The following is a 26,865-nucleotide window of genomic DNA, read 5'->3' as shown; positions in this document are numbered from 1 at the left end:
CACCCTGGGAGAGTGGAGAAGGGGGAAGACAGGGGAGGGGAGATTTGTTAAAGTGGGTGTTGAGGCACCCCGGCCGTGTCGTGCTCCCCCTCTGAAGGACGGTGGTGAGAACTCTTAAAGCTCAAGGCCTCGTCAGCATCCATCTCCCCTTCAGCACCGCTACCTGTTTACAATGACACTTACGTGCCAGACAGAGCGCGGTCATAAAACCACCCTGTGTTGGCACAACTGCGCAGCACAACAAAATGATCGCCGTCATACTGGTGACCCACACAAACTGCACAGGACAACAAAAATAAAAAAGTGTCATTCAGGTGACTGAAAATGTCAGTCCTTCAGGTTCTGCACACAATCAGACATGACAATCATTCGCAGTCATTCAGGTGTCTCACACTAATTAGTGTCATTCAAGGTGTCTCACACTCTAATTCGTGTCATTCAGGTGTCTCACACTAATTAGTGTCATTCAAGGTGTCTCACACTAATTAGTGTCATTCAAGGTGTCTCACACTAATTCGTGTCATTCAGGTGTCTCACACTAATTAGTGTCATTCAGGTGTCTCACACTAATTAGTGTCATTCAAGGTGTCTCACACTAATTCGTGTCATTCAGGTGTCTCACACTAATTAGTGTCATTCAGGTGTCTCACACTAATTAGTGTCATTCAGGTGTCTCACACTAATTCGTGTCATTCAGGTGTCTCACACTAATTCGTGTCATTCAGGTGTCTCACACTAATGATTGTCATTCAGGTGTCTCACACTTATTCGTGTCATTCAGGTGTCTCACACTAATGATTGTCATTCAGGTGTCTCACACTAATTCGTGTCATTCAGGTGTCTCACACTAATTAGTGTCATTCAAGGTGTCTCACACTAATTAGTGTCATTCAGGTGTCTCACACTAATTAGTGTCATTCAAGGTGTCTCACACTAATTAGTGTCATTCAAGGTGTCTCACACTAATTTGTGTCATTCAAGGTGTCTCACACTAATTCGTGTCATTCAGGTGTCTCACACTAATTAGTGTCATTCAAGGTGTCTCACACTAATTAGTGTCATTCAAGGTGTCTCACACTAATTCGTGTCATTCAAGGTGTCTCACACTAATTCGTGTCATTCAGGTGTCTCACACTAATTCGTGTCATTCAGGTGTCTCACACTAATGATTGTCATTCAGGTGTCTCACACTTATTCGTGTCATTCAGGTGTCTCACACTTATTCGCATCATTCAGGTGTCTCACACTTAATCGCGTCATTCAGGTGTCTCACACTAATTTGTGTCATTCAGGTGTCTCACACTACAATTAATGCCATTCAGGTGTTTCACACTCTAATTAATGCCATTCAGGTGTTTCACACACTAATTAATGCCATTCAGGTGTTTCACACTAATTCGTGTCATTCAGGTGTCTCACACTATAATTAATGCCATTCAGGTGTTTCACACACTAATTAATGCCATTCAGGTGTTTCACACACTAATTAATGCCATTCAGGTGTTTCACACACTAATTAATGCCATTCGGGTGTTTCACACTAATTCGTGTCATTCAGGTGTCTCACACTATAATTAATGCCATTCAGGTGTTTCACACTCTAATTAATGCCATTCAGGTGTTTCATACACTAATTAATGCCATTCAGGTGTTTCACACACTAATTAATGCCATTCAGGTGTTTCACACTCTAATTAATGCCATTCAGGTGTTTCACACTAATTCGTGTCATTCAGGTGTCTCACACTATAATTAATGCCATTCAGGTGTTTCACACACTAATTAATGCCATTCAGGTGTTTCACACACTAATTAATGCCATTCAGGTGTTTCACACACTAATTAATGCCATTCAGGTGTTTCACACACTAATTAATGCCATTCAGGTGTTTCACACTAATTCGTGTCATTCAGGTGTCTCACACTATAATTAATGCCATTCAGGTGTTTCACACTCTAATTAATGCCATTCAGTTGTTTCATACACTAATGAATGCCATTCAAATGTCTCACACTCTAATTAGTGTCATTCATGTGACTCCTATAAAGACATGAATTTATGTTTAAGGTGACAGCTGACAGATATACTTTAACTGCAGTGCTTCAACTCCTTCGTTATATATACGATGTAACATTTAAAAAGTGTAACATGTAACATTTAAAACATGTCAGAAATTTCCTTGGAAACCATCTGAATGTTACTCCATATTAAATTAGGTTTATCTAATCCGAGTGGGACATCATGTACTAATTAATCTCCCACGTGCTATCGATTCACATCAAATCTTACTTTAAACTCTGGTAAATTCATTCCTAACCCAGTGTTGGCTAAACAGACTCCATTAATTCAGTAATTTTTAAAGCGTGACGATTAATTTCCGACTGCATTGAGAGTCATCCATCATCGCAGGGTGCTGTAGCACAGGCCTTCCACGAGTCATCCATCATCGCAGGGTGCTGTAGCACAGGCCTTCCACGAGCCATCCATCATCGCAGGGTGCTGTAGCACAGGCCTTCCACGAGCCATCCATCATCGCAGGGTGCTGTAGCACAGGCCTTCCACGAGCCATCCATCATCGCAGGGTGCTGAAGCACAGGCCTTCCACGAGCCATCCATCATCGCAGGGTGCTGTAGCACAGGCCTTCCACGAGCCATCCAGCAAACAATGACTCACCACAAAGGACAGCCCAACATGGCAGCTAATTAATCATTCATTAGTAGAGGCTTTAACACATGGACGAGCTCACACACACACACACACTCGTCGCACACACACACATTGCACACACACACATCGCACACACACACAACCGTCGCACACACACACGTCGCACACACACCCTCACTCCCTCTATGAAGCCGTAAGCCCATGATTAAGTTTGACAAAGACTGATGTCTTTAATATAGTCAGTAACTGGAAATCTTTGCTCTCATTTTAGCCTGGAAGTAAGAAGCAACAAAGGAGAGGAGCATGGGTTTGATGCAAACATACAGCTCAAACAAACCTTTCATTTACACTGAAGTCTAAGTACAGAAGATTCAAATTATATTTTGGAACCACCGCAAGCTACAAAACACTTCTTCAAAACACAACTATTTTGAAGAACTTGAAATCATTCCCGTTTCTCATTTGGGAATTGCTATTTTCATCAGAGGCTGAGAAGGGAGGGAGATCAGGGAATAACATCCATGGCAGTTTATGAGTTTAACTGTTAATGCCTAAATACAGTGAGTGTGGAGGCATTACAGATAGAACTGATCTAGATCAACACTCCCACTTCAGATTACTAACATCCACTCCTCTAATTTTGCTCTCATCTCTTTCTCCATCTTTCCCCCTCCCTTCCTCCGTCCCTTCCTTCCTTCTGTCCGTCCGTCCCTTCCTTCTGTTCATCCATCCGTCCATCTACTTTGATCTGTCTCTCCCTCCCGCCCTCTCCTTCTGTCCGTCAGTCTCTCCCTCCCGCCCTCTCCTTCTGTCCGTCAGTCTCTCCCTCCCGCCCTCTCCTTCTGTCCGTCAGTCTCTCCCTCCCGCCCTCTCCTTCTGTCCGTCAGTCTCTCTCCCGCCCTCTCCTTTTGTCCGTCAGTCTCTCCCTCCCGCCCTCTCCTTCTGTCCGTCAGTCTCTCCCTCCGCAGTCCTCCCTCCCGCCCTTCTGTCCGTCAGTCTCTCCCTCCCGCCCTCTCCTTCTGTCCGTCAGTCTCTCCCTCCCGCCCTCTCCTTCTGTCCGTCAGTCTCTCCCTCCCGCCCTCTCCTTCTGTCCGTCAGTCTCTCCCTCCCGCCCTCTCCTTCTGTCCGTCAGTCTCTCCCTCCCGCCCTCTCCTTCTGTCCGTCAGTCTCTCCCTCCCGCCCTCTCCTTCTGTCCGTCAGTCTCTCCCTCCCGCCCTCTCCTTCTGTCCGTCAGTCTCTCCCTCCCGCCCTCTCCTTCTGTCCGTCAGTCTCTCCCTCCGCCCTCTCCTTCTGTCCGTCAGTCTCTCCCTCCCGCCCTCTCCTTCTGTCCGTCAGTCTCTCCCTCCCGCCCTCTCCTTCTGTCCGTCAGTCTCTCCCTCCCGCCCTCTCCTTTTGTCCGTCAGTCTCTCCCTCCCGCCCTCTCCTTTTGTCCGTCAGTCTCTCCCTCCCGCCCTCTCCTTCTGTCCGTCAGTCTCTCCCTCCCGCCCTCTCCTTTTGTCCGTCAGTCTCTCCCTCCCGCCCTCTCCTTCTGTCCGTCAGTCTCTCCCTCCCGCCCTCTCCTTTTGTCCGTCAGTCTCTCCCTCCCGCCCTCTCCTTTTGTCCGTCAGTCTCTCCCTCCGCCCTCTCCTTCTGTCCGTCAGTCTCTCCCTCCCGCCCTCTCCTTTTGTCCGTCAGTCTCTCTCCCTCCCGCCCTCTCCTTCTGTCCGTCAGTCTCTCCCTCCCGCCCTCTCCTTTTGTCCGTCAGTCTCTCCCTCCCGCCCTCTCCTTTTGTCCGTCAGTCTCTCCCTCCCGCCCTCTCCTTCTGTCCGTCAGTCTCTCCCTCCCGCCCTCTCCTTCTGTCCGTCAGTCTCTCCCTCCCGCCCTCTCCTTCTGTCCGTCAGTCTCTCCCTCCCGCCCTCTCCTTCTGTCCGTCAGTCTCTCCCTCCCGCCCTCTCCTTCTGTCCGTCCCTCCAGTCTCTCCCTCCCGCCCTCTCCTTCTGTCCGTCAGTCTCTCCCTCCGCCCTCTCCTTCTGTCCGTCAGTCTCTCCCTCCCGCCCTCTCCTTCTGTCCGTCAGTCTCTCCCTCCCGCCCTCTCCTTTTGTCCGTCAGTCTCTCCCTCCCGCCCTCTCCTTTTGTCCGTCAGTCTCTCCCTCCCGCCCTCTCCTTCTGTCCGTCAGTCTCTCCCTCCCGCCCTCTCCTTCTGTCCGTCAGTCTCTCCCTCCCGCCCTCTCCTTCTGTCCGTCAGTCTCCCTCCCGCCCCTCCCTGCAGTCCTCCCTCCTTCCTTCTGTCCGTCAGTCTCTCCCTCCGCCCTCTCCTTCTGTCCGTCAGTCTCTCCCTCCCGCCCTCTCCTTCTGTCCGTCAGTCTCTCCCTCCCGCCCTCTCCTTCTGTCCGTCAGTCTCTCCCTCCCGCCCTCTCCTTCTGTCCGTCAGTCTCTCCCTCCCGCCCTCTCCTTCTGTCCGTCAGTCTCTCCCTCCGCCCTCTCCTTCTGTCCGTCAGTCTCTCCCTGCCCCGCCCTCTCCTTCTGTCCGTCAGTCTCTCCCTCCATACCCTCTCCTTCTGTCCCAGTCTCTCCCTCCGCGCCTTTCTCTCCTTCTGTCCGTCAGTCTCTCCCTCCCGCCCTCTCCTTCTGTCCGTCAGTCTCTCCCTCCCCGCCCTCTCCTTCTGTCCGTCAGTCTCTCCCTCCCGCCCTCTCCTTTTGTCCGTCAGTCTCTCCCTCCCGCCCCTCTCCTTTTGTCCGTCAGTCTCTCCCTGCCCTCTCCTTCTGTCCGTCAGTCTCTCCCTCCGCCCTCTCCTTTTGTCCGTCAGTCTCTCTCCCTCCCGCCCTCTCCTTCTGTCCGTCAGTCTCTCCCTCCCGCCCTCTCCTTTTGTCCGTCAGTCTCTCCCTCCCGCCTCTCTCCTTTTGTCCGTCAGTCTCTCCCTCCCCGCCCTCTCCTTCTGTCCGTCAGTCTCTCCCTCCCGCCCTCTCCTTTTGTCCGTCTCTCTCCCTCCCGCCCTCTCCTTTTGTCCGTCAGTCTCTCCCTCCCCGCCCTCTCCTTTTGTCCGTCAGTCTCTCCCTCCCGCCCTCTCCTTTTGTCCGTCAGTCTCTCCCTCCCGCCCTCTCCTTCTGTCCGTCAGTCTCTCCCTCCCGCCCTCTCCTTCTGTCCGTCAGTCTCTCCCTCCCGCCCTCTCCTTCTGTCCGTCAGTCTCTCCCTCCCGCCCTCTCCTTCTGTCCGTCAGTCTCTCCCTCCCCCCGCCCTCTCCTTCTGTCCGTCAGTCTCTCCTTCTCCGTCTCTCTCCTCCCCCCCCTCTCCTTCTGTCCTCAGTCTCTCCCTCCCGCCCTCTCCTTCTGTCCGTCAGTCTCTCCCTCCCGCCCTCTCCTTCTGTCCGTCAGTCTCTCCCTCCCGCCCTCTCCTTCTGTCCGTCAGTCTCTCCCTCCCCGCCCTCTCCTTTTGTCCGTCAGTCTCTCCCTCCCCGCCCTCTCCTTCTGTCCGTCAGTCTCTCCCTCCCGCCCTCTCCTTTTGTCCGTCAGTCTCTCCCTCCCGCCCTCTCCTTTTGTCCGTCAGTCTCTCCCTCCCGCCCTCTCCTTCTGTCCGTCAGTCTCTCCCTCCCGCCCTCTCCTTCTGTCCCAGTCTCTCCCTCCCCCCCCTCTCCTTCTGTCCGTCAGTCTCTCCCTCCCGCCTCTCTCCTTCTGTCCGTCAGTCTCTCCCTCCCGCCCTCTCCTTCTGTCCGTCAGTCTCTCCCTCCCGCCCTCTCCTTCTGTCCGTCAGTCTCTCCCTCCAGCCCTCTCCTTTTGTCCGTCAGTCTCTCCCTCCCGCCCCTCTCCTTCTGTCCGTCAGTCTCTCTCCCTCCCAGCCCTCTCCTTCTGTCCGTCAGTCTCTCCCTCCCCCGCCCTCTCCTTCTGTCCGTCAGTCTCTCCCTCCCGCCCTCTCCTTTTTGTCCGTCAGTCTCTCCCTCCCCCGCCTGTCTCTTCCAGAGAGAGGGAGAGAGTCTCTCTCTGAGAGAGAGTCTCTCTCTCCCCCCTTCAGAAGTCTCTCTCTCGAGACAGTCTCTCTCTCTCTCTCCTCTTCAGTCTCTCTCTCTCTCCTCTTCAGAGAAGAGAGAGAGAGGAGTCTCTCTCTATCTCTCTCCCCTTCAGTCTCTCCTCTCCCCGAACAGTCTCTCTCTCTCTCCCCCTTCAGTCTCTCTCGAACAGAGAGAGAGAGGGACGAACGGAGAGAGAGAGGGTCTCTCTCTCTCTCTCTCTCTCTCCCCCGATCTGGAGAGAGAGAGGGACGTCTCTCTCTCTCTCCTCGTCTCTCTCTCTCCTCTTCAGAGAGAGAGAGAGGACGAACCAGAGAGAGAGAGAGAGTCTCTCTCTCTCCCCCTTCAGGACTCGAGAGAGAGAGAGAGGGACGAAGGAGAGAGAGAGGGACAGTCTCTCTCTCTCTCCTCTTCACGGAGAGAGAGAAGACGAGACGAACTTCAGTCTCTTTTTTTCAGTCCGTCCGTCCCTTTCTCTCTGTCCTTCTCTCTCTCTCTGTCCCGCTCTCTCTCTTTGTCCCTCTCTCTCTCTCTCTCTCTCTTTGTCCCTCTCTCTCTCCGTCTCTCAATTCAATTCAATTCAAGGGGCATTATTGGTATGGGAAACATGTGTTAACATTGCCAAAGCAAGTGAGGTAGATAATATACAAAAGTGAAATAAACAAAAATGAACAGTAAACATTACACATACAGAAGTTTCAAAACAATAAAGACATTACAAATGTCATATTACGTATATATACAGTGTTGCAACGATGTACAAATAGTTAAGGGTACACAAGGGAAAATAAATAAGCATAAATATGGGTTGTATTTACAATGGTGTTTGTTCTTCACTGGTTGCCCTTTTCTTGTGGCAACATTTCACAAATCTTGCTGCTGTGATGGCACACTGTGGAATTTCACCCAGTAGATATGGGAGTTTATCAAAATTGGGTTTGTTTTCGAGTTCTTAGTGGATCTGTGTAATCAGAGGGAAATATGTGTCTCTATCTAATATGGTCATACATTGGACAGGAGGTTAGGAAGTGCAGCTCAGTTTCCACCTCATTTTGTGGGCAGTGTGCACATAGCCTGTCTTCTCTTGAGAGCCATGTCTGCCTACGGCGGCCTTTCTCAATAGCAAGGCTATGCTCACTGAGTCTGTACATAGTCAAAGCTTTCCTTAAGTTTGGGTCAGTCACAGTTGTCAGGTATTCTATTTTGCTCTGTTTTTTTTGTTAATTCTTTCCAATGTGTCAAGTAATAATCTTTTTGTTTTCTCATGATTTGATTGGGTCTAATTGTGCTGCTGTCCTGGGGCGCTGTTTGTGTACAGAGCCCCAGGACCAGCTTGCTTAGGGGACTCTTCTCCAGGTTCCTCTCTCTGTAGGTGATGCCTTTGTTGTGAAGTTTTGGGAATCGCTTCTCTCTCTCTCTCTCTCTCTCCTTCAGCCCGTTTCTCTCTCTCCTTCATTCCGTCTCTCTCTCTCCTTCAGCCAGTCTCTCTCTCTCTCCTTCAGCCCGTTTCTCTCTCTCGCTCTCTCCTTCAGTCTCTCTCTCTCGCTCTCTCCTTCAGTCTCTCTCTCTCTCGCTCTCTCCTTCATTCCGTCTCTCTCTCTCGCTCTCTCCTTCATTCCGTCTCTCTCTCTCTCTCGCTCTCTCCTTCATTCCGTCTCTCTCTCTCGTTCTCCTTCAGTCAGTCTCTCTCTCGTTCTCCTTCAGTCTCTCTCTCTCTCGTTCTCCCCCCTTCAGTCTCTCTCTCTCTCAGTTCTCCTTCAGTCTCTCTCTCTCCCCCCTTCAGTCTCTCTCTCTCTCTCAGTCTCTCTCTCTCTCTCTCTCTCTCTCTCTCTCAGTCTCTCTCTCTCTCTCCTCAAGTCTCTCTCTCTCTCAGTCTCTCTCTCTCCTTCAGTCTCTCTCTCTCCTTCAGTCTCTCTCTCTCCTTCAGTCTCTCTCTCTCTCTCCTTCAGTCTCTCTCTCATTCACCTTCAGTCAGTCTCTCTCTCATTCACCTTCAGTCAGTCTCTCTCTCTTTCCTCCAGTCTCTCTCTCTCTCCCCCTTCAGTCTCTCTCTCTCTCCTCTCTCTCTCTCTCTCTCTCTCTCTCTCTCTCTCTCTCTCTCTCTCTCTCTCTCTCTCTCTCTCTCTCTCTCTCTCTCCTTCAGTCTCTCTCTCTCCCCTTCAGTCTCTCTCTCTCCCCTTCAGTCTCTCTCTCTCTCTCCTTCAGTCTCTCTCTCTCTCTCCTTCTCTCTCTCTCCCCTTCAGTCTCTCTCTCTCTCCTTCTCTCTCTCTCTCTCTCCCCCTTCAGTCTCTCTCTCTCTCCCCTTCAGTCTCTCCTCTTCAGTCTCTCTCTCTCTCTCTCCTTCAGTCTCTCTCTCTCTCCCCTTCAGTCTCTCTCTCTCTCCTCTTCAGTCTCTCTCTCTCTCCCCTTCAGTCTCTCTCTCTCCTCTTCAGTCTCTCTCTCTCTCCCCCTTCAGTCTCTCTCTCTCCCCCTTCAGTCTCTCTCTCTCTCTCTCTCTCCCCTTCAGTCTCTCTCCTCTCTCCCCTTCAGTCTCTCTCTCTCTCCTCTTCAGTCTCTCTCTCTCTCCCCTCTCTCTCTCTCTCTCTCTCTCTCTCTTCTCTCTCTCTCTCTCTCTCCCCCTTCAGTCTCTCTCTCTCCCCCTTCAGTCTCTCTCTCTCCATCCCCCTTCAGTCTCTCTCTCTCCCCCCCTTCAGTCTCTCTCTCTCTCCCCTTCAGTCTCTCTCTCTCTCCTCCCCTTCAGTCTCTCTCTCTCTCCCCCTTCTCTCTCTCTCTCTCCTCTCTCTCTCTCCCTTTCAGTCTCTCTCTCTCTCCCCCTTCAGTCTCTCTCTCTCTCCCCCTTCAGTCTCTCTCTCTCTCCCCCCTCAGTCTCTCTCTCTCTCTCTCTCTCCTCTTCTGTCTCTCTCTCTCTCTCTCTCCCCTTCCGTCTCTCTCTCTCTCTCCCCTTCAGTCTCTCTCTCTCTCTCCTCTTCAGTCTCTCTCTCTCTCCTCTTCAGTCTCTCTCTCTCCCCTTCAGTCTCTCTCTCTCCCCTTCAGTCTCTCTCTCTCTCTCCCCTTCAGTCTCTCTCTCTCTCCCCCTTTAGTCCCCCTCAGTCTCTCTCTCTCCCCCTTCAGTCTCTCTCTCCCCCTTCAGTCTCTCTCTCTCTCTCTCCCCTTCAGTCTCTCTTCTCTCCCCCTTCAGTCTCTCTCTCTCTCCCCCTTCAGTCTCTCTCTCTCCCCCCTTCAGTCTCTCTCTCTCTCCTTCAGTCTCCTTCAGTCTCTCTCCCTTCAGTCTCTCTCCTTCAGTCTCTCTCTCTCTCTCTCCCCTTCAGTCTCTCTCTCTCCCCTTCAGTCTCTCTCTCTCTCTCCCCTTCAGTCTCTCCCCCTTCAGTCTCTCTCTCTCTCCCCCTTCACTGTCTCTCTCTCTCTCCCCCCTTCTGTCTCTCTCTCTCCCCCTTCAGTCTCTCTCTCTCTCTCCCCTTCTCTCTCTCTCTCTCCCCTCTTCTCTCTCTCTCTCTCTCCCCCTTCAGTCTCTCTCTCTCTCCCCCTTCAGTCTCTCTCTCTCCCCTTCAGTCTCTCTCTCTCCCCTTCAGTCTCTCTCTCTCCCCTTCAGTCTCTCTCTCCCCCAGTCCCTTCAGTCTCTCTCTCTCTCCCCCTTCAGTCTCTCTCTCTCTCCCCCTTCAGTCTCTCTCTCTCTCCCCTTCAGTCTCTCTCTCTCTCTCTCCCTTCAGTCTCTCTCTCTCTCTCTCCCCTTCAGTCTCTCTCTCTCTCCTCTCAGTCTCTCTCCCCCCTTCAGTCTCTCTCTCTCTCCCCCCCCTTCAGTCTCTCTCTCTCTCTCTCCTTCAGTCTCTCTCTCCCCTTCAGTCTCTCTCTATCTCTCTCCCCTTCAGTCTCTCTCTCTCTCCCCTTCAGTCTCTCTCTCTCCCCTCTCACTCTCTCTCTCTCCCCTTCAGTCTCTCTCTCTCCCCTCCCCTTCAGTCTCTCTCTCTCCCCTTCAGTCTCTCTCTCTCTCTCTCTCTCCCCCTTTAGTCTCTCTCTCTCTCCCCCTTCAGTCTCTCTCTCTCTCTCTCCCCTTCAGTCTCTCTCTCTCTCTCTCCCCTTCAGTCTCTCTCTCTCTCCCCTTCAGTCTCTCTCTCTCTCCCCTTCAGTCTCTCTCTCTCCCCCCCTTCAGTCTCTCTCTCTCTCCCCCTCAGTCTCTCCCCCCTTCCGTCTCTCTCTCTCTCCCCTTCAGTCCCTCTCTCTCTCTCCCTCAGTCTCTCTCTCTCTCTCCCCTTCAGTCTCTCTCTCTCTCTCTCCCCTTCAGTCTCTCTCTCTCTCTCCCCCTTCAGTCTCTCTCTCTCTCTCCCCTTCAGTCTCTCTCTCCCCTTCAGTCTCTCTCTATCTCTCTCCCCTTCAGTCTCTCTCTAGTCTCTCTCTCCCCTTCAGTCTCTCTCTCTCTCTCCCCTTCAGTCTCTCTCTATCTCTCTCCCCTTCAGTCTCTCTCTATCTCTCTCCCCTTCAGTCTCTCTCTCTCCCCTTCAGTCTCTCTCTCTCCCCTTCAGTCTCTCTCTCTCCCCTTCAGTCTCTCTCTCTCCCCTTCAGTCTCTCTCTCTCCTTCTCTCTCTCTCTCTCTCCTCCCCTTCAGTCTCTCTCTCTCCCCCCCTTCTGTCTCTCTCTCTCCCCTTTAGTCTCTCTCTGTCTCCCCCCCTTCAGTCTCTCTCTCTCCCCCTTCAGTCTCTCTCTCTCTCCCCCCTTCAGTCTCTCTCTCTCCCCCCTCTCTCTCTCCCCTCTCTCTCTCTCTCTCCCCTTCAGTCTCTCTCTCTCTCTCCCCTTCTGTCCCTCTCTCTCTCTCTCCCCTTCAGTCTCTCTCTATCTCTCTCCCCTTCAGTCTCTCTCCCCCTCAGTCTCTCTCTCTCTCTCTCTCCTCTCCCCTTCAGTCTCTCTCTATCTCTCTCCCCTTCAGTCTCTCTCTATCTCTCTCCCCTTCAGTCTCTCTCTATCTCTCTCCCCTTCAGTCTCTCTCTATCTCTCTCCCCTTCAGTCTCTCTCTCTCTCTCCCCTTCAGTCTCTCTCTCTCTCCCCTTCAGTCTCTCTCTCTCTCTCCCCCTTCAGTCTCTCTCTCTCTCTCCCCTTCAGTCTCTCTCTCTCTCTCTCCCCTTCAGTCTCTCTCTCTCTCTCTCCCCTTCAGTCTCTCTCTCTCTCTCTCCCCTTCAGTCTCTCTCTCTCTCTCCCCTTCAGTCTCTCTCTCTCTCCCTCTTCAGTCTCTCTCTCTCTCTCCTCTTCAGTCTCTCTCTCTCTCCTCTTCAGTCTCTCTCTCTCTCCTCTTCAGTCTCTCTCTCTCTCCCCTCTTCAGTCTCTCTCTCTCTCCCCTCTTCAGTCTCTCTCTCTCTCCCCCTTCAGTCTCTCTCTCTCTCTCCCCTTCAGTCTCTCTCTATCTCTCTCCCCTTCAGTCTCTCTCTCTCCCCTTCAGTCTCTCTCTATCTCTCTCCCCTTCAGTCTCTCTCTCTCTCTCCCCTTCAGTCTCTCTCTCTCTCTCCCCTTCAGTCTCTCTCTCTCTCTCCCTTCAGTCTCTCTCTCTCCCCCTTCAGTCTCTCTCTCTCTCTCTCCCTTCAGTCTCTTCAGTCCCCTTCAGTCTCTCTCTCTCTCTCCCTTCAGTCTCTCTCTCTCTCCCCTTCAGTCTCTCTCTCTCTCTCTCTCCCCTTCAGTCTCTCTCTCTCTCTCCCCTTCAGTCTCTCTCTCTCTCCTCTTCAGTCTCTCTCTCTCTCTCCCTTCAGTCTCTCTCTCTCTCTCTCCTCAGTCTCTCTCTCTCTCTCTCTCCTCTTCAGTCCCTTCTCTCTCTCTCTTCAGTCTCTCTCTCTCAGTCTTCAGTCTCTCTCTCTCCCCTTCAGTCTCTCTCTCTCCCCCCTTCAGTCTCTCTCTCTCAGTCCTCTTCAGTCTCTCTCCCCCTTCAGTCTCTCTCTCCCTTCAGTCTCTCTCTCTCCCCTTCAGTCTCTCTCTCTCTCTCTCCCCTCAGTCCCTTCAGTCTCTCTCCCCTTCTCTCTCTCTCTCTCTCCCCCCTTCAGTCTCTCTCTCTCCCCTTCAGTCTCTCTCTCTCCCTCCTTCAGTCTCTCTCTCCCTCCCCTTCAGTCTCTCTCTCTCCCTCCCCTTCAGTCTCTCTCTCTCTCCCTCCCCTTCAGTCTCTCTCTCTCTCCCTCCCCTTCAGTCTCTCTCTCTCTCCCTCCCCTTCAGTCTCTCTCTCTCTCCCTCCCCTTCAGTCTCTCTCTCTCTCCCTCCCCTTCAGTCTCTCTCTATCTCTCTCTCTCTCTCCCCCAGAGCTGACCGGATGGGTCCAGAAGTTAATTACCTCTCACAGCATCAGCCAGTCAGAAACACAAACACACACACTCTGCCTGCGATGTCATTAGTTCAGCAGGGCTTTAATAACTCCATCATGGGAGAGAAAGAGAGAGACAAATGTGTAGAGCAGCGAACCAAGACTGAGGTGAAGATGCTCAGAGAGAAGCTGACTGGTATTGAGGGTATACACTGATTGTACACAATTGACCCTGATATGTGGTCTGGTTTGTGGGCTCTACACTCCCCAGGTCGGTGTTCTGCATCAGCACAGTCTGCAACGCTCTGCCTGCCCACATCGTTTCCATGACTCCTACTCCGGTCTCCTGGTTACCAGCGGGTGTCCAGTTCTCCCTCCCTCCCATCACAGCAACGCTAGACGCTCCTCTTCTCATGTATCAACAGGCTTCACTACCGGTCAGAGATAAAACAAGAGTGCATTCTGTCTGTAGCCTGGGATGTCTGCAAAGCGCAACTCATATCTGTTGTCTGTGAGTCTGTCACTCTAGCACCCCCTGGCTGTATGGCTGTTAGTAGATCTAATTTCCAGGTACAAGTGGCATCAAGCATGTTGTTTGCTGGTTTTTGGTTCTCTGAGGGTTCTCTGAACAGTATGGCACTGAAGACTACAGGCCAGAAGGAGGCAAAGTGCAACTGTTTTACTCCTGGAGTGAGTACAGGAACTAAAAGGTTTTGTTCTCTACTCACCACACTGAAGTCCAGGTTCTGCTCGATCCACTCCTGTCCATCCTTGAACTCGTCGTGGAGGCCCATCATGTACAGGCTGTCTAAGGCGTCCACTATGGTCGCCCCCATCTGGGAATTACCTGGACAGAGGACAAACACACACATGGATAGGGTCTTAAAGTGACATATTACCATATGCACAGCATATGTGGCCCATGTCAAAAAAATGAAACCCACAACTACTGGGCCAAGAGTTTTCCTAGTCAGGTCACATTCCTATCAGTAGGATGTCTTATCCCCATAACAGTAGGAGGTGCTGTCCCCATAACAGTAGGAGGGGCTGTCCCCATAACAGTAGCAGGTGCTGTCCCCATAACAGTAGGAGGTGCTGTCCCCATAACAGTAGGAGGTGCTGTCCCCATAACAGTAGGAGGAGCTGTCCCCATAACAGTAGGAGGAGCTGTCCCCATAACAGTAGGAGGTGCTGTCCCCATAACAGTAGGAGGTGCTGTCCCCATAACAGTAGGAGGTGCTGTCCCCATAACAGTCAGAGGTGCTGTGTCATTACAGAGGGCATGACTTTGGGCCCGTGCACCACATAGATAGATGGATATAACCCATTTTAGCTTGGTCATTGCCATTGTATTGCCATTCCGGGGTTTCACCATTTTAAAGTCAGAGGGATGGGAAGAGCGGTCCTCCCCTTTCCAGAGTCTAACGCAATTACTAGCTCACCTTCAATGGAGACACCACTACGGCAAGCAGTGATCTTCATTAAAACATGACTGACAGCCAAATCACTCACACTCCACTCCTCTTTCTCTCCAATCCCTCCCTCAATGTCACCACAGGCGAAGGGAGTGATGCAGTCTGCCTACTCCTAACCCGGTCAAAAGCACTGCACCCCCCACAGCAACTCGCTCAAGCCTTCCCCATTTCTCCTTCTCCCAAATCCGCTCAGCTGATTTTCGGAAAGAGCTGCAAAATCTGGACCCTTACAAATCAGCCGGGCTAGACAATCTGGACCCTTTCTTTCTACATACTGGGGTGGCAGGGTAGCCTAGTAGGTAGAGAGTTGGACTAGTAACCGAAAGGTTGCAAGTTCAAATCCCCGAGCTGACAAGGTACAAGTCTGTCGTTCTGCCCCTGAACAGGCAGTTACCCACTGTTCCTAGGCTGTCATTGAAAATAATAATTTGTTCTTAACTGATTTGCCTAGTTAAAAAAATGTATATATCTGCCGAAATTGTTGCCACCCCAGTTCTCCCTCCCTCCCATCACAGCAACGCTGTTCAACCTCTCTTTTGTGTCGTCTGAGATTCCCAAAGATTGGAAAGCAGCTGCGGTCATGCCCCTCTTCAAAGGGGGGGGACACTCTTGACCCAAACTGCTACAGACCTATATCTATCCTACCATGCCTTTCTAAGGTCTTCGAAAGCCAAGTCAACAAACAGGTTACCGACCATTTCGAATCTCACCATACCTTCTCTGCTATGCAATCTGGTTTCAGAGCTGGTCATGGGTGCACCTCAGCCACGCTCAAGGTCCTAAACGATATCTTAACCGCCATTGATAAGAAACATTACTGTGCAGCCGTATTCATTGATCTGGCCAAGGCTTTCGACTCTGTCATCCTCATTGGCAGACTCGACAGCCTTGGTTTCTCAAATGATTGCCTCGCCTGGTTCACCAACTACTTCTCTGATAGAGTTCAGTGTGTCAAATCGGAGGGTCTGCTGATGAGGATGTGGTGATTGACAGAGTCGAAAGCCTTGGCCAGATCAATGAATACGGCTGCACAGTAATGTTTCTTATGCTGTCCGGACAGTCTGGCAGTCTCTATGGGGGTGCCACAGGGTTCAATTCTTGGACCGACTCTCTTCTCTGTATACATCAATGAGGTCGCTCTTGCTGCTGGTGAGTCTCTGATCCACCTCTACGCAGACGACACCATTCTGTATACGAACCCTTCTTGAGCCCTTCTTTGGACACTGTGTTAACAACCCTCCAGGCAAGCTTCAATGCCATACAACTCTCCTTCCGTGGCCTCCAATTGCTCTTAAATACAAGTAAAACTAAATGCATGCTCTTCAACCGATCGCTACCTGCACCTGCCCGCCTATCCAACATCACTACTCTGGACGGCTCTGACTTAGAATACGTGGATAACTACAAATACTTAGGTGTCTGGTTAGACTGTAAACTCTCCTTCCAGACCCATATCAAACATCTCCAATCCAAAGTTAAAACTAGAATTGGCTTCCTATTTCGCAACAAAGCTTCCTTCACTCATGCTGCCAAACATACCCTTGTAAAACTGACCATCCTACCAATCCGACTTTGGCGATGTCATTTACAAAATAGCCTCCAATACCCTACTCAACATATTGGATGCAGTCTATCACAGTGCAATCCGTTTCGTCACCAAAGCCCCATATACTACCCACCATTGCGACCTGTACACTCTCGTTGGCTGGCCCTCGCTTCATACTCGTCGCCAAACCCACTGGCTCCATGTCATCTACAAGACCCTGCTAGGTAAAGTCCCCCCTTATCTCAGCTCGCTGGTCACCATAGCATCTCCCACCTGTAGCACATGCTCCAGCAGGTATATCTCTCTAGTCACCCCCAAAACCAATTCTTTCTTTGGCCGCCTCTCCTTCCAGTTCTCTGCTGCCAATGACTGGAACGAACTACAAAAATCTCTGAAACTGGAAACACTTAACTCCCTCACTAGCTTTAAGCACCAACTGTCAGAGCAGCTCACAGATTACTGCACCTGTACATAGCCCACCTATAATTTAGCCCAAACAACTACCTCTTTCCCTACTGTATTTAATTAATTTATTTATTTGGCTCCTTTGCACCCCATTATTTTTATTTCTACTTTGCATTCTTCCATTGCAAATCTAATAATAATAATATAATAATATATGCCATTTAGCAGACGCTTTTATCCAAAGCGACTTACAGTCATGTGTGCATACATTCTACGTATGGGTGGTCCCGGGGATCGAACCCACTACCCTGGCGTTACAAGCGCCATGCTCTACCAACTGAGCTACCATTCCAGTGTTTTACTTGCTATATTGTATTTACTTTGTCACCATGGCCTTTTTTTGCCTTTACCTCCCTTATCTCACCTCATTTGCTCACATTGTATATAGACTTGTTTATACTGTATTATTGACTGTATGTTTGTTTTACTCCATGTGTAACTCTGTCGTTGTGTGTCGAACTGCTTTGCTTTATCTTGGCCAGATCGCAATTGTAAATGAGAACTTGTTCTCAACTTGCCTACATGGTTAAATAAAGGTGAAATAAAAATAAAATAAAAAAAGGGTGGTGAGCGTAGGTCATTATAATTCACTTCAATTAAGACCAAAGCTTGATCACTAGCCCTACCATGCTCTCTAATAAGGCCCTCTTTTTAAGACTTCTGCTCTAATAACGTAGCTCAGATTAATACTAGAGCTATACTACTGCAGCTCAGATTAATACTAGTTTTAATACTGCAGCTCAGATTAATACTAGTTAATACGACTGCAGCTCAGATTAATACTAGTTATACGAGTGCAGCTCAGATTAATACTAGTTATACGACTGCAGCTCAGATTAATACTAGAGCTCTACTACTACAGTTCAGATTAATACTAGAACTCTAATACTGAAGTTCAGTGTAATAGTCTTAATCGTGTTGCTCTTTTTGATAGGCCTACATCTCTTGTTAATACCACAGCCTGACTAGGCTTATATTTGATCTTATTAGAGTACTGGTGCTCTAATTCTGTGTCTGGTTGGACTACTGGTGGGTGCTGCTGTGGCTGGATTGAACCCTGCAGCCCGGGTCTTATCAGTAACTCTATTAAAGGACATGCCAGGCTGTAGTTCTGCAGGAGTTGCAGTGTTATTATCATTATTGACAGCAGCCTTAAATAACTCAAAAAATACATTCACCGGGCTGGCTAGCTGAGGATGAGACTGAGGCTAAGACTCTGGGCTGCTCTGCTAAGACTCTGGGCTGCTCTGCTAAGACTCTGGGCTGCTCTGCTAAGACTCTGGGCTGCTCTGCTAAGACTCTGGGCTGCTCTGCTAAGACTCTGGGCTGCTCTGCTAAGACTCTGGGCTGCTCTGCTAAGACTCTGGGCTGCCTGAGATCTAGACAGATTGGCCCTCCTGGTAGGAGTCAGGACCGCCACGTGTCACGCCCACTGCCAGCAGGGAACCATGTCTGTCCCTTTACCCTCCTCTACGACCATTTAATCTATGCCCGCTCACTCCATCTGTCCTTCATTGAGCTACACACTGGAATCCAACCCTCCACCCATCAGAATTAATTTACATTAAATGAAGGAAGTTAATTGAAATGTAATTAATTAATGAAATTATGTCCTTCCTCTCCCTCTCTCCCTAGTCCCTGTCTGTACATCATTTTCATCTCAACATATTTATCTAATCCCTCCATCTGTCTGTCCTCCATTTTTCTGTACTTGTCACTTCCATCAGTCTTACCATAAATAAAAATGTTTTCCCTCGGTCCCTCCCTCCCTTACGACCTTTCAAATTGGGCCAATCATATCACATTAACCTGGATTGGCATTTTCACCTGGTAGTATTTAAAGATGCCAGACATTATTTATCTGAAACAAATTTCCCAGGATGGGGTTTATTTGGGGAACAATCATCACAGCTACACATTCCCTCCCTCCCTCTGACCCTCTGCCAGTTTCATTAGGTGACAGATTTCCTAGCACTCCAGTATGACTCCACACATGGCACGAACCGTGATGGTTTCATTATTCATTATTATTAGCCCAATTTTTCCGTTTTTGATTTGTTAAAATAGTTTGAAATATCCAATAAATGTCGTTCCACTTCATGATTGTGTCCCACTTGTTGTTGATTCTTCACAAAAAAATACAGTTTTATATATTTATGTTTGAAGCCTGAAATGTGGCAAAAGGTCGCAAAGTTCAAGGGGGCCGAATACTTTCGCAAGGCACTGTAATTTGTGAGATTGAGGGCATCTAACTTTGATTGTAGGATGGCTGGGGTGTTAAGCATGTGCCAGTTTAGGTCACCTAACAGTACGAGCTCTGAAGATAGATGGGGAGCATTCAATTCACATATGGTGTCCAGGGCACAGCTGGGGACTGAAGGTGGTCTATAACAAGCCGCAACAGTGAGAGACTTTCTGGAAAGGTGGATTTTTATAAGTAGAAGCTCGAATTGTTTGGGCACAGACCTGGACAGAACTATGCCGGTTATCTCTGCAGTAGATTGCAACTCCGCCCCCTTTAGCAGTTCTATCTTGTCGGAAAATGTTGTAGTTAGGGATTTTTGGTGGCCTTCCTAGGCCAGGATTCAGACACGGCTAGGACATCCGGGTTGGCAGTGTGCTAAAGCAGTGAATAAAACAAACTTAGGGAGGAGGCTTCTAATGTTAACATGCATGAAACCAAGGCTTTTACGGTTACAGAAGTTTTAAAAAATGAGAGCGCCTGGGGAATTGGAGTGGAGCTACGCGCTGCAGAGCCTGGATTAACCTCTACATCACCAGAGGAACATAGGAGGAGTAGGATAGCTAAAGGCTATAAGAACTGGTCGTCTAGTGCATTCGGAACAGAGAGTAAAAGGAGCAGGTTTCTGGGCGCGGAAGAATAGATTCAAGGCATAATGTACAGACAAGGGTATGGTAGGATGTGAGTACAGTGGTTTTAAACCTAGTGACGATTTTAATTTTAATTTTACCTTTATTTAACCAGGCAAGTCAGTTAAGAACATATTCTTATTTTCAATGACGGCCTGGGAACAGTGGGTTAACTGCCTGTTCAGGGGCAGAACGACAGATTTGTACCTTGTCAGCTCGGGGGTTTGAACTCGCAACCTTCCGGTTACTAGCCCAACGCTCTAACCACTAGGCTACGCTGCAGCCCGATGAGATCGGTTTTGTCTCCGCATGTGTGGGAGGTGGGACAAAAGGGCTAGCTAAGGCATATTGAGCAGGGCTGGAGGCTCTACAGTGAAATAAGACAATCACTAACCAAAACAGCAATGGACAAGGCATATTGACATTAGGGAGAGGCATGTGTAGCCAAGTGATCATAGGGTCCAGAGAGTAACTAGGCGAGCTGGGGACACAGCGATTCAGACAGCTTGCGGGCCGGGGCTAGCAGGCGGGCCTTAGGGGGACGTCGCAACGGAAGAGTCTGTTGAAGCCCCCTCGGACGGTTACATCGGCAGACCAGTCGTGATGGATCAGCAGGGCTCCGTGTAGGCAGTAAAAGGGTCCAGGGCCAATTGGCAAAATAGGTATTGTAGCCCTAGAAATCGGCTGATGGACTTTTTCAGCTAGCCGGGAGGTGGGCCTAGCTCGGGGCTAGCTCCAGGCTAACTGGTGCTTGCTACGGGACAGAGACGTTAGCCATGAGTAGCCATTCAGAGTAAAGGTTCAGTAAAGGTTCAGAGCTTGCTGTAGGAATCCAGAGATGTGGTAGAGAAAAGGCAGTCCGATATGCTCTAGACAGCTAGTGGGCCGCGTTTAGCAGGCTAGCAGATGGACCTTCAGGGGACGTCGCGACAGAGGAGCCTGTTGAAACCCCTTCAGGGGGATTACGTCAGTGGACCAGTCGTGATGGATCGGCGGGGCTCCGTGTCAGCAGTAAAAGGGGTCCAGGCCAATTGGCAGAATAGGTATTGTTGCCCAAGAAGTGTCTGATGGGCCTCTTCAGGTAGCCAGGAGATGGCCCTAGCACGAGGCTCGCTCCAGGCTAACTGGTGCTTGCGTCGGGACAGAGACGTTAGCCAGGAGTAGCCTCTCGGATAGCAGCTACACAGCTGCGATGATCCAAGTGAAAAAGTTCAGACCTTGCTGTAGGAATCCGGAGATGTGGTAGAGAAAAAGCAGTCCGATATGCTCTGGGTTGAATCGCGCTGTGCAGACTGGCAGGAGTTGACCGGGCTGAGGTCAGCTGATGACCGCTAGCAGTGGCTAACTGACTACTAGCTAGTTAGCTGGCTAGCTTCTGTTGGGGGTTCCGGTTCTAAAGTATAGAAAATAGCAGATCCATACCACATTGGGTGAGGCAGGTTGCAGGAGAGTATGTTAAAATTGAGGTTCAAATCTAAAATATATATACGAATTATATATATGAAGAAAAATATATATATATGCACGGGGCACGACGTCTGACTGCTATGCCATATTGGATAATATTATTTTTTCTCTAGTCAGCTGTACCTGCGCCAAAACGCGATTATTTTTTCCTTCTGTAGCTTGTTCTAAATCTTCTTTTTAAATGGTGAGCTAACATGTTTTCAGCACTTTGATTTCCATGACTGATTCAAACTCAATTTCTCATGGCTCTCTTGTCCCTATGCAGCAGACATTCAGTGCCTTCAAAAAGTATTCACACCCCTTCACTTTAAATGCTGATTTCTTTTGTTGTCACTGGCCTACACACAATACCACATAATGTCAAAGTGTAATGTTGTTTTTTAAAATTTTTACAAATTCATAAAAATGAAAAGCTTAAATGTATTGAGTCAATAAGTATTCAACCCGTTTGTTATAGAAAGCCTAAATAAGTTCAGAAGTAATCATTTGCTTAATGTCACACAAGTTGTGTAAGTGTTTAACATGATTTTTGAATGACTACCTCATCTCTGTACCCCACACATACAAATTATCTCTAAGGTCCCTCAGTTGAGCAGTGAATTTCAAACACACATTCAACCAAAAAGACCAGGGAGGTTTCCCAATGCCTCAAAAAGAAGGGCAGCTATTGGTAGATTGGTTAAAAAAAAAAAAAAGTATAAAAAAAAAATATTATTAAATGCACTTTAGATGGTATATCAATACAATCAGTCACTACAAAGGTACAGGCGTCCTTCCTAACTCAGTTGCCGGAGAAGAAGAAAACTACTAGGGGTTTCACCATGAGGCCAATGGTGACTTTAAAACAGTTAGAGTTTAATGGCTGTGACATATATAATATATGACAAAACTGAGGATGGATCAACAACATTGAAGTTACTTCACAATACTAATCTAATTGACAGAGTGAAAAGAAGGAAGCCTGTACAGAATAAAACGTATTCCAAAACATTTATCCTGTTTGCAAAAGGGTAAAAAAAATATGGCAAAGCAATTCACTTTTTGTAATATAATAATAATAATATAATAATATAATATATGCCATTTAGCTGACGCTTTTATCCAAAGCGACTTACAGTCATGTGTGCATACATTCTACGTATGGGTGGTCCCGGGAATCGAACCCACTACCCTGGCGTTACAAGCGCCATGCTCTACCAACTGAGCCACAGAAGGACCTGTCCTGAATACGTTATTTGGATTTGCCCCAAACATTACAACACCACTCTCCATATTCTCCATTGAGGCTGCATCAATGGTATGCTTGTAATCGTTAAGGACTGGGGAGTTTTTCGGGATCCAAAAGAAATGGAATGGACCTAAGCACGGGCAAAATACTAGAGGGAAACTTGGTTCAGTCTACTTTCCACCAGACACTGGGAGATGAATGTACCTTTCAGCAGGACAATAAGCTAAATCACAAGGCCAAATCTACAATGGAGTTGCTTACCAAGATGGCATTGAATGTTCCTGAGTGGCTGAGTTACAGTTTTGACTTAAATCTACTTGAAAATCTATGGCAAGACCTGAAAATGGTTGTCTAGCAATGATCAACAACCAATATGACAGAAGAATTTTGAAGAATTTAGAAAATAAAATTGGCAAAGGTTACACAATCCAGGTGTGGAAGGCTCTTAGAAAGTGGCGCAGCAGTCTAAGGCACTGCATCTCAGTGCTAGAGGCGTCACTACAGACCCTGGTTCGATTCTGGGCTGTATCACAACCGGCCGTGATCGGGAGTCCCATAGGGCGGCGCACAATTGGCTCAGCGTTGTCCGGGTTAGGGGAGGGTTTGGCTGAGGTAGGCTGTCATTGTAAATAAGAATTTCTTCTTAACTGACATGCCTAGATAAATAAAGGTTAAAAAAATATATAAATATTTATACATATTTTAATTAGCCAGAAAGACTCACAGCTGTAATTGCTGCCAAAGGTGCTTTTACAAAGTATTGACTCAGTGGTGTGAATGCTTATGTAAATTAGATATTTCTGTATATAATTTGAAACACATTTGCAAAACATGTTTTCACTTTGTCATTATGGGGCATTGTGTGTAAATGGGTAGAGCTGGGAATCCCAATTAGGATTTACAGACATTCGTTTTTTCTGCTCTTCTAATATTGTTGTACCCGGAAAGTGAAAATATCAATAATGACCAGAGTTTGCTGGATGCCTTAGGTCTGAGAACATTACATTGGAGATTACATCGGATAAGTCATCTGATAACTCTTTTGGGTGGTGGAGGGACTTTCTTGCTGAAAGCTCTTCTTCACTCGCTCATTTAAAATGTTTAAGAGGGAGAACTATGAAAAACTCCTAATTATTGATGTTCACGACTAAAGCAGAGATCATGTGGGCTTCAAACATCTAATCATGGGGAAGACTTGCCTTCTGGCTTTCCATTGGCGCTCCATTGCTCTACAGAAGCCTTTGTAATGTCCAATTTGTGTTCCTTTAAGTGTACCAGGCCCTTCTCAGATTACCATATCTTGTGTAAAATGTCAACAAATTACTTCTATTGCTGAAGGCCAAGAGTGGGAAAGTTTCTGGATAGTTGAGCAAAGTTAGCAAGCTACTTGGGGAATACACAAGCTCAGCCAAAGAGAACTGTGTGTGGAGACTTCAGTGCATTCAGTACAGTGGCATAGCTGAAGAAAAGAAAGGTCACTAGATCCTTTAAACACCAGCGGTATGGAGGTACTGAAAACAGTATAATCTCACAGTGATTATGTTAATCTATCAAGGCCCAACTTCGAGATCAAGGACTTTGAAAGGGGAAACCAGGGTATCTCTAGTTGGAAAGCACCTTACCAGGGACTGTACTTATGTAAATAATATTTGATACGGCTCTTTTAGGTCTATGGCTGTTTTATTAGAAACAGGGTACAATTAACCTTTCACCTATTTTGCTAGTCATGTATTGACATACAGTAGGCTAAACCATTGACTAAAGTACTGGATAAATCAGGATCGTGTAGGCTGAGATTCTGGATTTTAAAAACTCAGTGTGTGCACGTAATGTGCATGTGCGTGGGAGAGAATGGAAGTGTGCGTGTGTGTGTGTGTTAAGAGTTCGCATTTGCTGACAAGTAGACTTTTCACACCCGGAGAAAATCCATTCTCACATCCAGTCTCTCAGTGTAGACTTTGAGTCTTGGTGATAACGACACCTCCGGAAGATGCAATCACTCTCAGTATGGAGAACATTCATCTCCGACCTAGGACACACCGATGTTCTTTCCATTAAAAAGGTGAGGTGCCTCCCCTTCCTAGCTCTGTTGGCCCCTGCCTAAAACAGTTTTGCTTTTTGGAGCTTCTCTCTCTTCTCCATGTCTCTCGCTCTCTCCCTCTATCTCTCAATTTCTTTCTCTCTCAAGCCCTCTTCCCCCACCGTGGCCCATCTCCAGAGGGAGTGTGTGATGTGGGTTCTGTGCTGTGAGACCAGCCAGTCCCCATAAGTGGCCTGATGAATATTTACTAAGCTACACGCTCAGTAAATATGAATGTGAGCGAGTAAATGTGAGTGAGGCCTTGTTTTAGGGACACCTACACTGTGGTGAGCAGCAGCAGTACATGTTCTTCCTTCCTCTTCCATAACGTCTTTCCCTGCATGATCTTCTGAACATGACGTCCTGTACCATCTTCAAGTGGCCCCCTCCAGTCGTTAGTACTAATATTTATAGAAAATGTTATCAACTCCAGAGCTGCACAGAGTTGTGGGGAATTGGCTCCTGAGTGGCCCATCCAATTGTTCGTAGAGTTACTCAGAAGAACACAGCTTCTCTTGACACATTTGATGTGTTGTCAAACATTAGGCGGAGAGAAAAAGCTAATTTCGTGCTCCTTTAGGCTGTCATTAAAGTTCCAACTTTCTCTTTCTCCCTTTTTCCTCCGCTGTGTTTGAGAGGCTTATACACATTCCTAGTGGACTCAGCAGCCGGCAAATCAGTCTGCTTTCCTGCCTGCCGTCCAATTTAGCATCAGCCTGCCTGTTAAAAGTTTAACTGGAGTGAAATACTGGGAATAGGGGAGAAGTGGAGAGCTGGAGGAGCGGAGAAGAAAATGTGACAACATCCTGTTGGGAGGGAGCAGAGCTAGCTTCAGTCTCTACCCTTGCCCCCTATTCCCTATATACAGTAGTACACTCTTTTGACCAGAGCCCTTTTGGATGCAGACTCTTTTCTCATGGTGTCTCTCTCTAATTCAGCCAGCAGGTCCAGGCCGACCCCCAAACTCCCTAGCAGCACTGGGAAAAATGAAGAAATACTGTAGAGCCACTGGATGTTAATCAAGGCCACATGCAACAATTCCTTCCCAAACATCCACTCCTCTCTAAGGGACTGGAGGATTTAGATGACCCCAATTCACTTGACAAGGACAGAGCCCATGTAAGACGCACGCCTAGAAACCCACTGTATGCTACAGAACTAATGCACCAAACAGACGGGTGTTTACAACTGGCACAGTACTCACTATTGTGTAGTCCTGCACGAATGTACTACTTCATTACGGATTGACATGAAATATCTCACAGACACACACACAAACGCTCAAACAAACCAACACATGAATAAATGGAGAAGTGCACCACACACACCCCCAACTCCCTGGAGAGAGAGAGAGAGTTAGGGCGTGCTGGCTTATTGGAGGTGTCTGCTCATTTCTGAGTGCCGGGCAGGTATTGACTGGGGAGTTCCTCAGCCCTTAGTGAGAATGTGATACAGGCTGGCAGCTGCTCTAACTAGCCTCACCACTAGGTTCAGCCTCATCTCCCTCCTCCATACTCTCCAGCGGAGATAAGTGTCTCTGGATCCTCCAGCTGTCATTATAAAGTCATCACCACCACACTCCACACTCCATAAGCGCCAACTATCAGCTAAAGCCGATAACAGACTCATTGTCTGGCCTCTTGGTACCTGTGTTATTTTTAATTTGCATACTGGTAGACTAGTTCTGTTTTTTGGTGATTATCTGCTGATAAATCATGAAAACATTTGATGAAAATGTTGAATCCTCACTGCAGGAACAATAGGTAGTGGAGAGTGAGCCCCAATCTGGTCCAAAATATGAAAAAAGATTGAAAGTTATAAAAGCATGATACTTACATGGTATTACTAAAGACTACTATACTACTACTACTATACTATAGGCCGACTGAATTGATTAAAGTGACGGCAATGGAGTAGTCAACTGCTTCTTTCTGTGTAGGCCATGTTTAACACCTGCTTAATTTTTCATTTCAATCATACCTGTAGGTCTATTCATGAGTTCCTGCCTTCTAAAAAAACTGGGGGTGCAAAATCTGGCGGAGGGTCTGGGGGACATCCCCCTAAAAATGTTTGCATTTTTTAAAACCATTTCCTGCTATTCAATATTGTTTCTCAAATGGAATTCCATGTTTACTTGAACACAACACTTTTTCTTAGGTTTTTGCCACAATAAACTACATTTCTGACTAGATTACTAATCGACTGCCTTCCCTCAAAATCCCACCCACAGTGATTGATTGACAGGTCAAACTGTTAAAGAGATAGTTCACCCAAATTAAAAAACGACACATTGGTTTCCTTACCCTAAGGGCCCACAGCAGCAGACAATAAAATACATAATTTGAAGAACAAACATGATTGTGGCAAATCATATCTTGCAGTAAAACTAAATAGGCTTTTAATGTTTAAAAAAGGTTCTTACTTAGAAGATAGGCCTAGACAATATCCAAAACAACTAACACACTGAATTAACACATTTTAATTGTCATTTTAAGTCACTGTAATTGTAAATTCTTTCTGCACAATACCACAACTAATTTAACCAATCTGGGAGGTAAAGTCGTTAAAGTATTCAATAATTTAGCTGTGTATTTTGGATGGAATCAATGCATTAGAATGTGCCAGAGGACACCAAAACAGAGCTTGTTCTGCATGCCCCCACGGACCCCAAAAGCCAGGAACTACCTGGCTGGATACTTTTTCTATTTTGCTGGCTAATCCATTTAATTACAGAAAACACTGCTTCATCCACTGCCACAGTTCTTAAAGCATCCATCCCACTGACCCGAAAACACAGAAAAGCAGAGCCCAGCCCA

At 48.1% G+C, this 26,865-nt stretch overlaps 1 protein-coding gene across 2 annotated transcripts in view; it reads right to left on the bottom strand.

Annotated features, from left to right (window-relative positions):
• Positions 1 to 26,865, bottom strand: part of LOC118386237 (mannosyl-oligosaccharide 1,2-alpha-mannosidase IB) — a 136,975-nt gene that overhangs the window by 39,143 nt on the left and 70,967 nt on the right. For both annotated transcript variants that reach the window (XM_035773797.2, XM_035773799.2), the window contains one exon: positions 13,646 to 13,764. In XM_035773797.2, the coding sequence (XP_035629690.1) occupies positions 13,646 to 13,764 (119 nt within the window). The remainder of the gene's footprint in view (positions 1 to 13,645; positions 13,765 to 26,865) is intronic.

This window comes from Oncorhynchus keta, chromosome 7 (assembly GCF_023373465.1).
Source record: "Oncorhynchus keta strain PuntledgeMale-10-30-2019 chromosome 7, Oket_V2, whole genome shotgun sequence".
Classification (NCBI taxonomy): domain Eukaryota; kingdom Metazoa; phylum Chordata; class Actinopteri; order Salmoniformes; family Salmonidae; genus Oncorhynchus; species Oncorhynchus keta.
The sequence above is the reverse complement of the archived record's forward strand: the minus strand, read 5'-3'. Positions and strand labels throughout refer to the sequence as shown.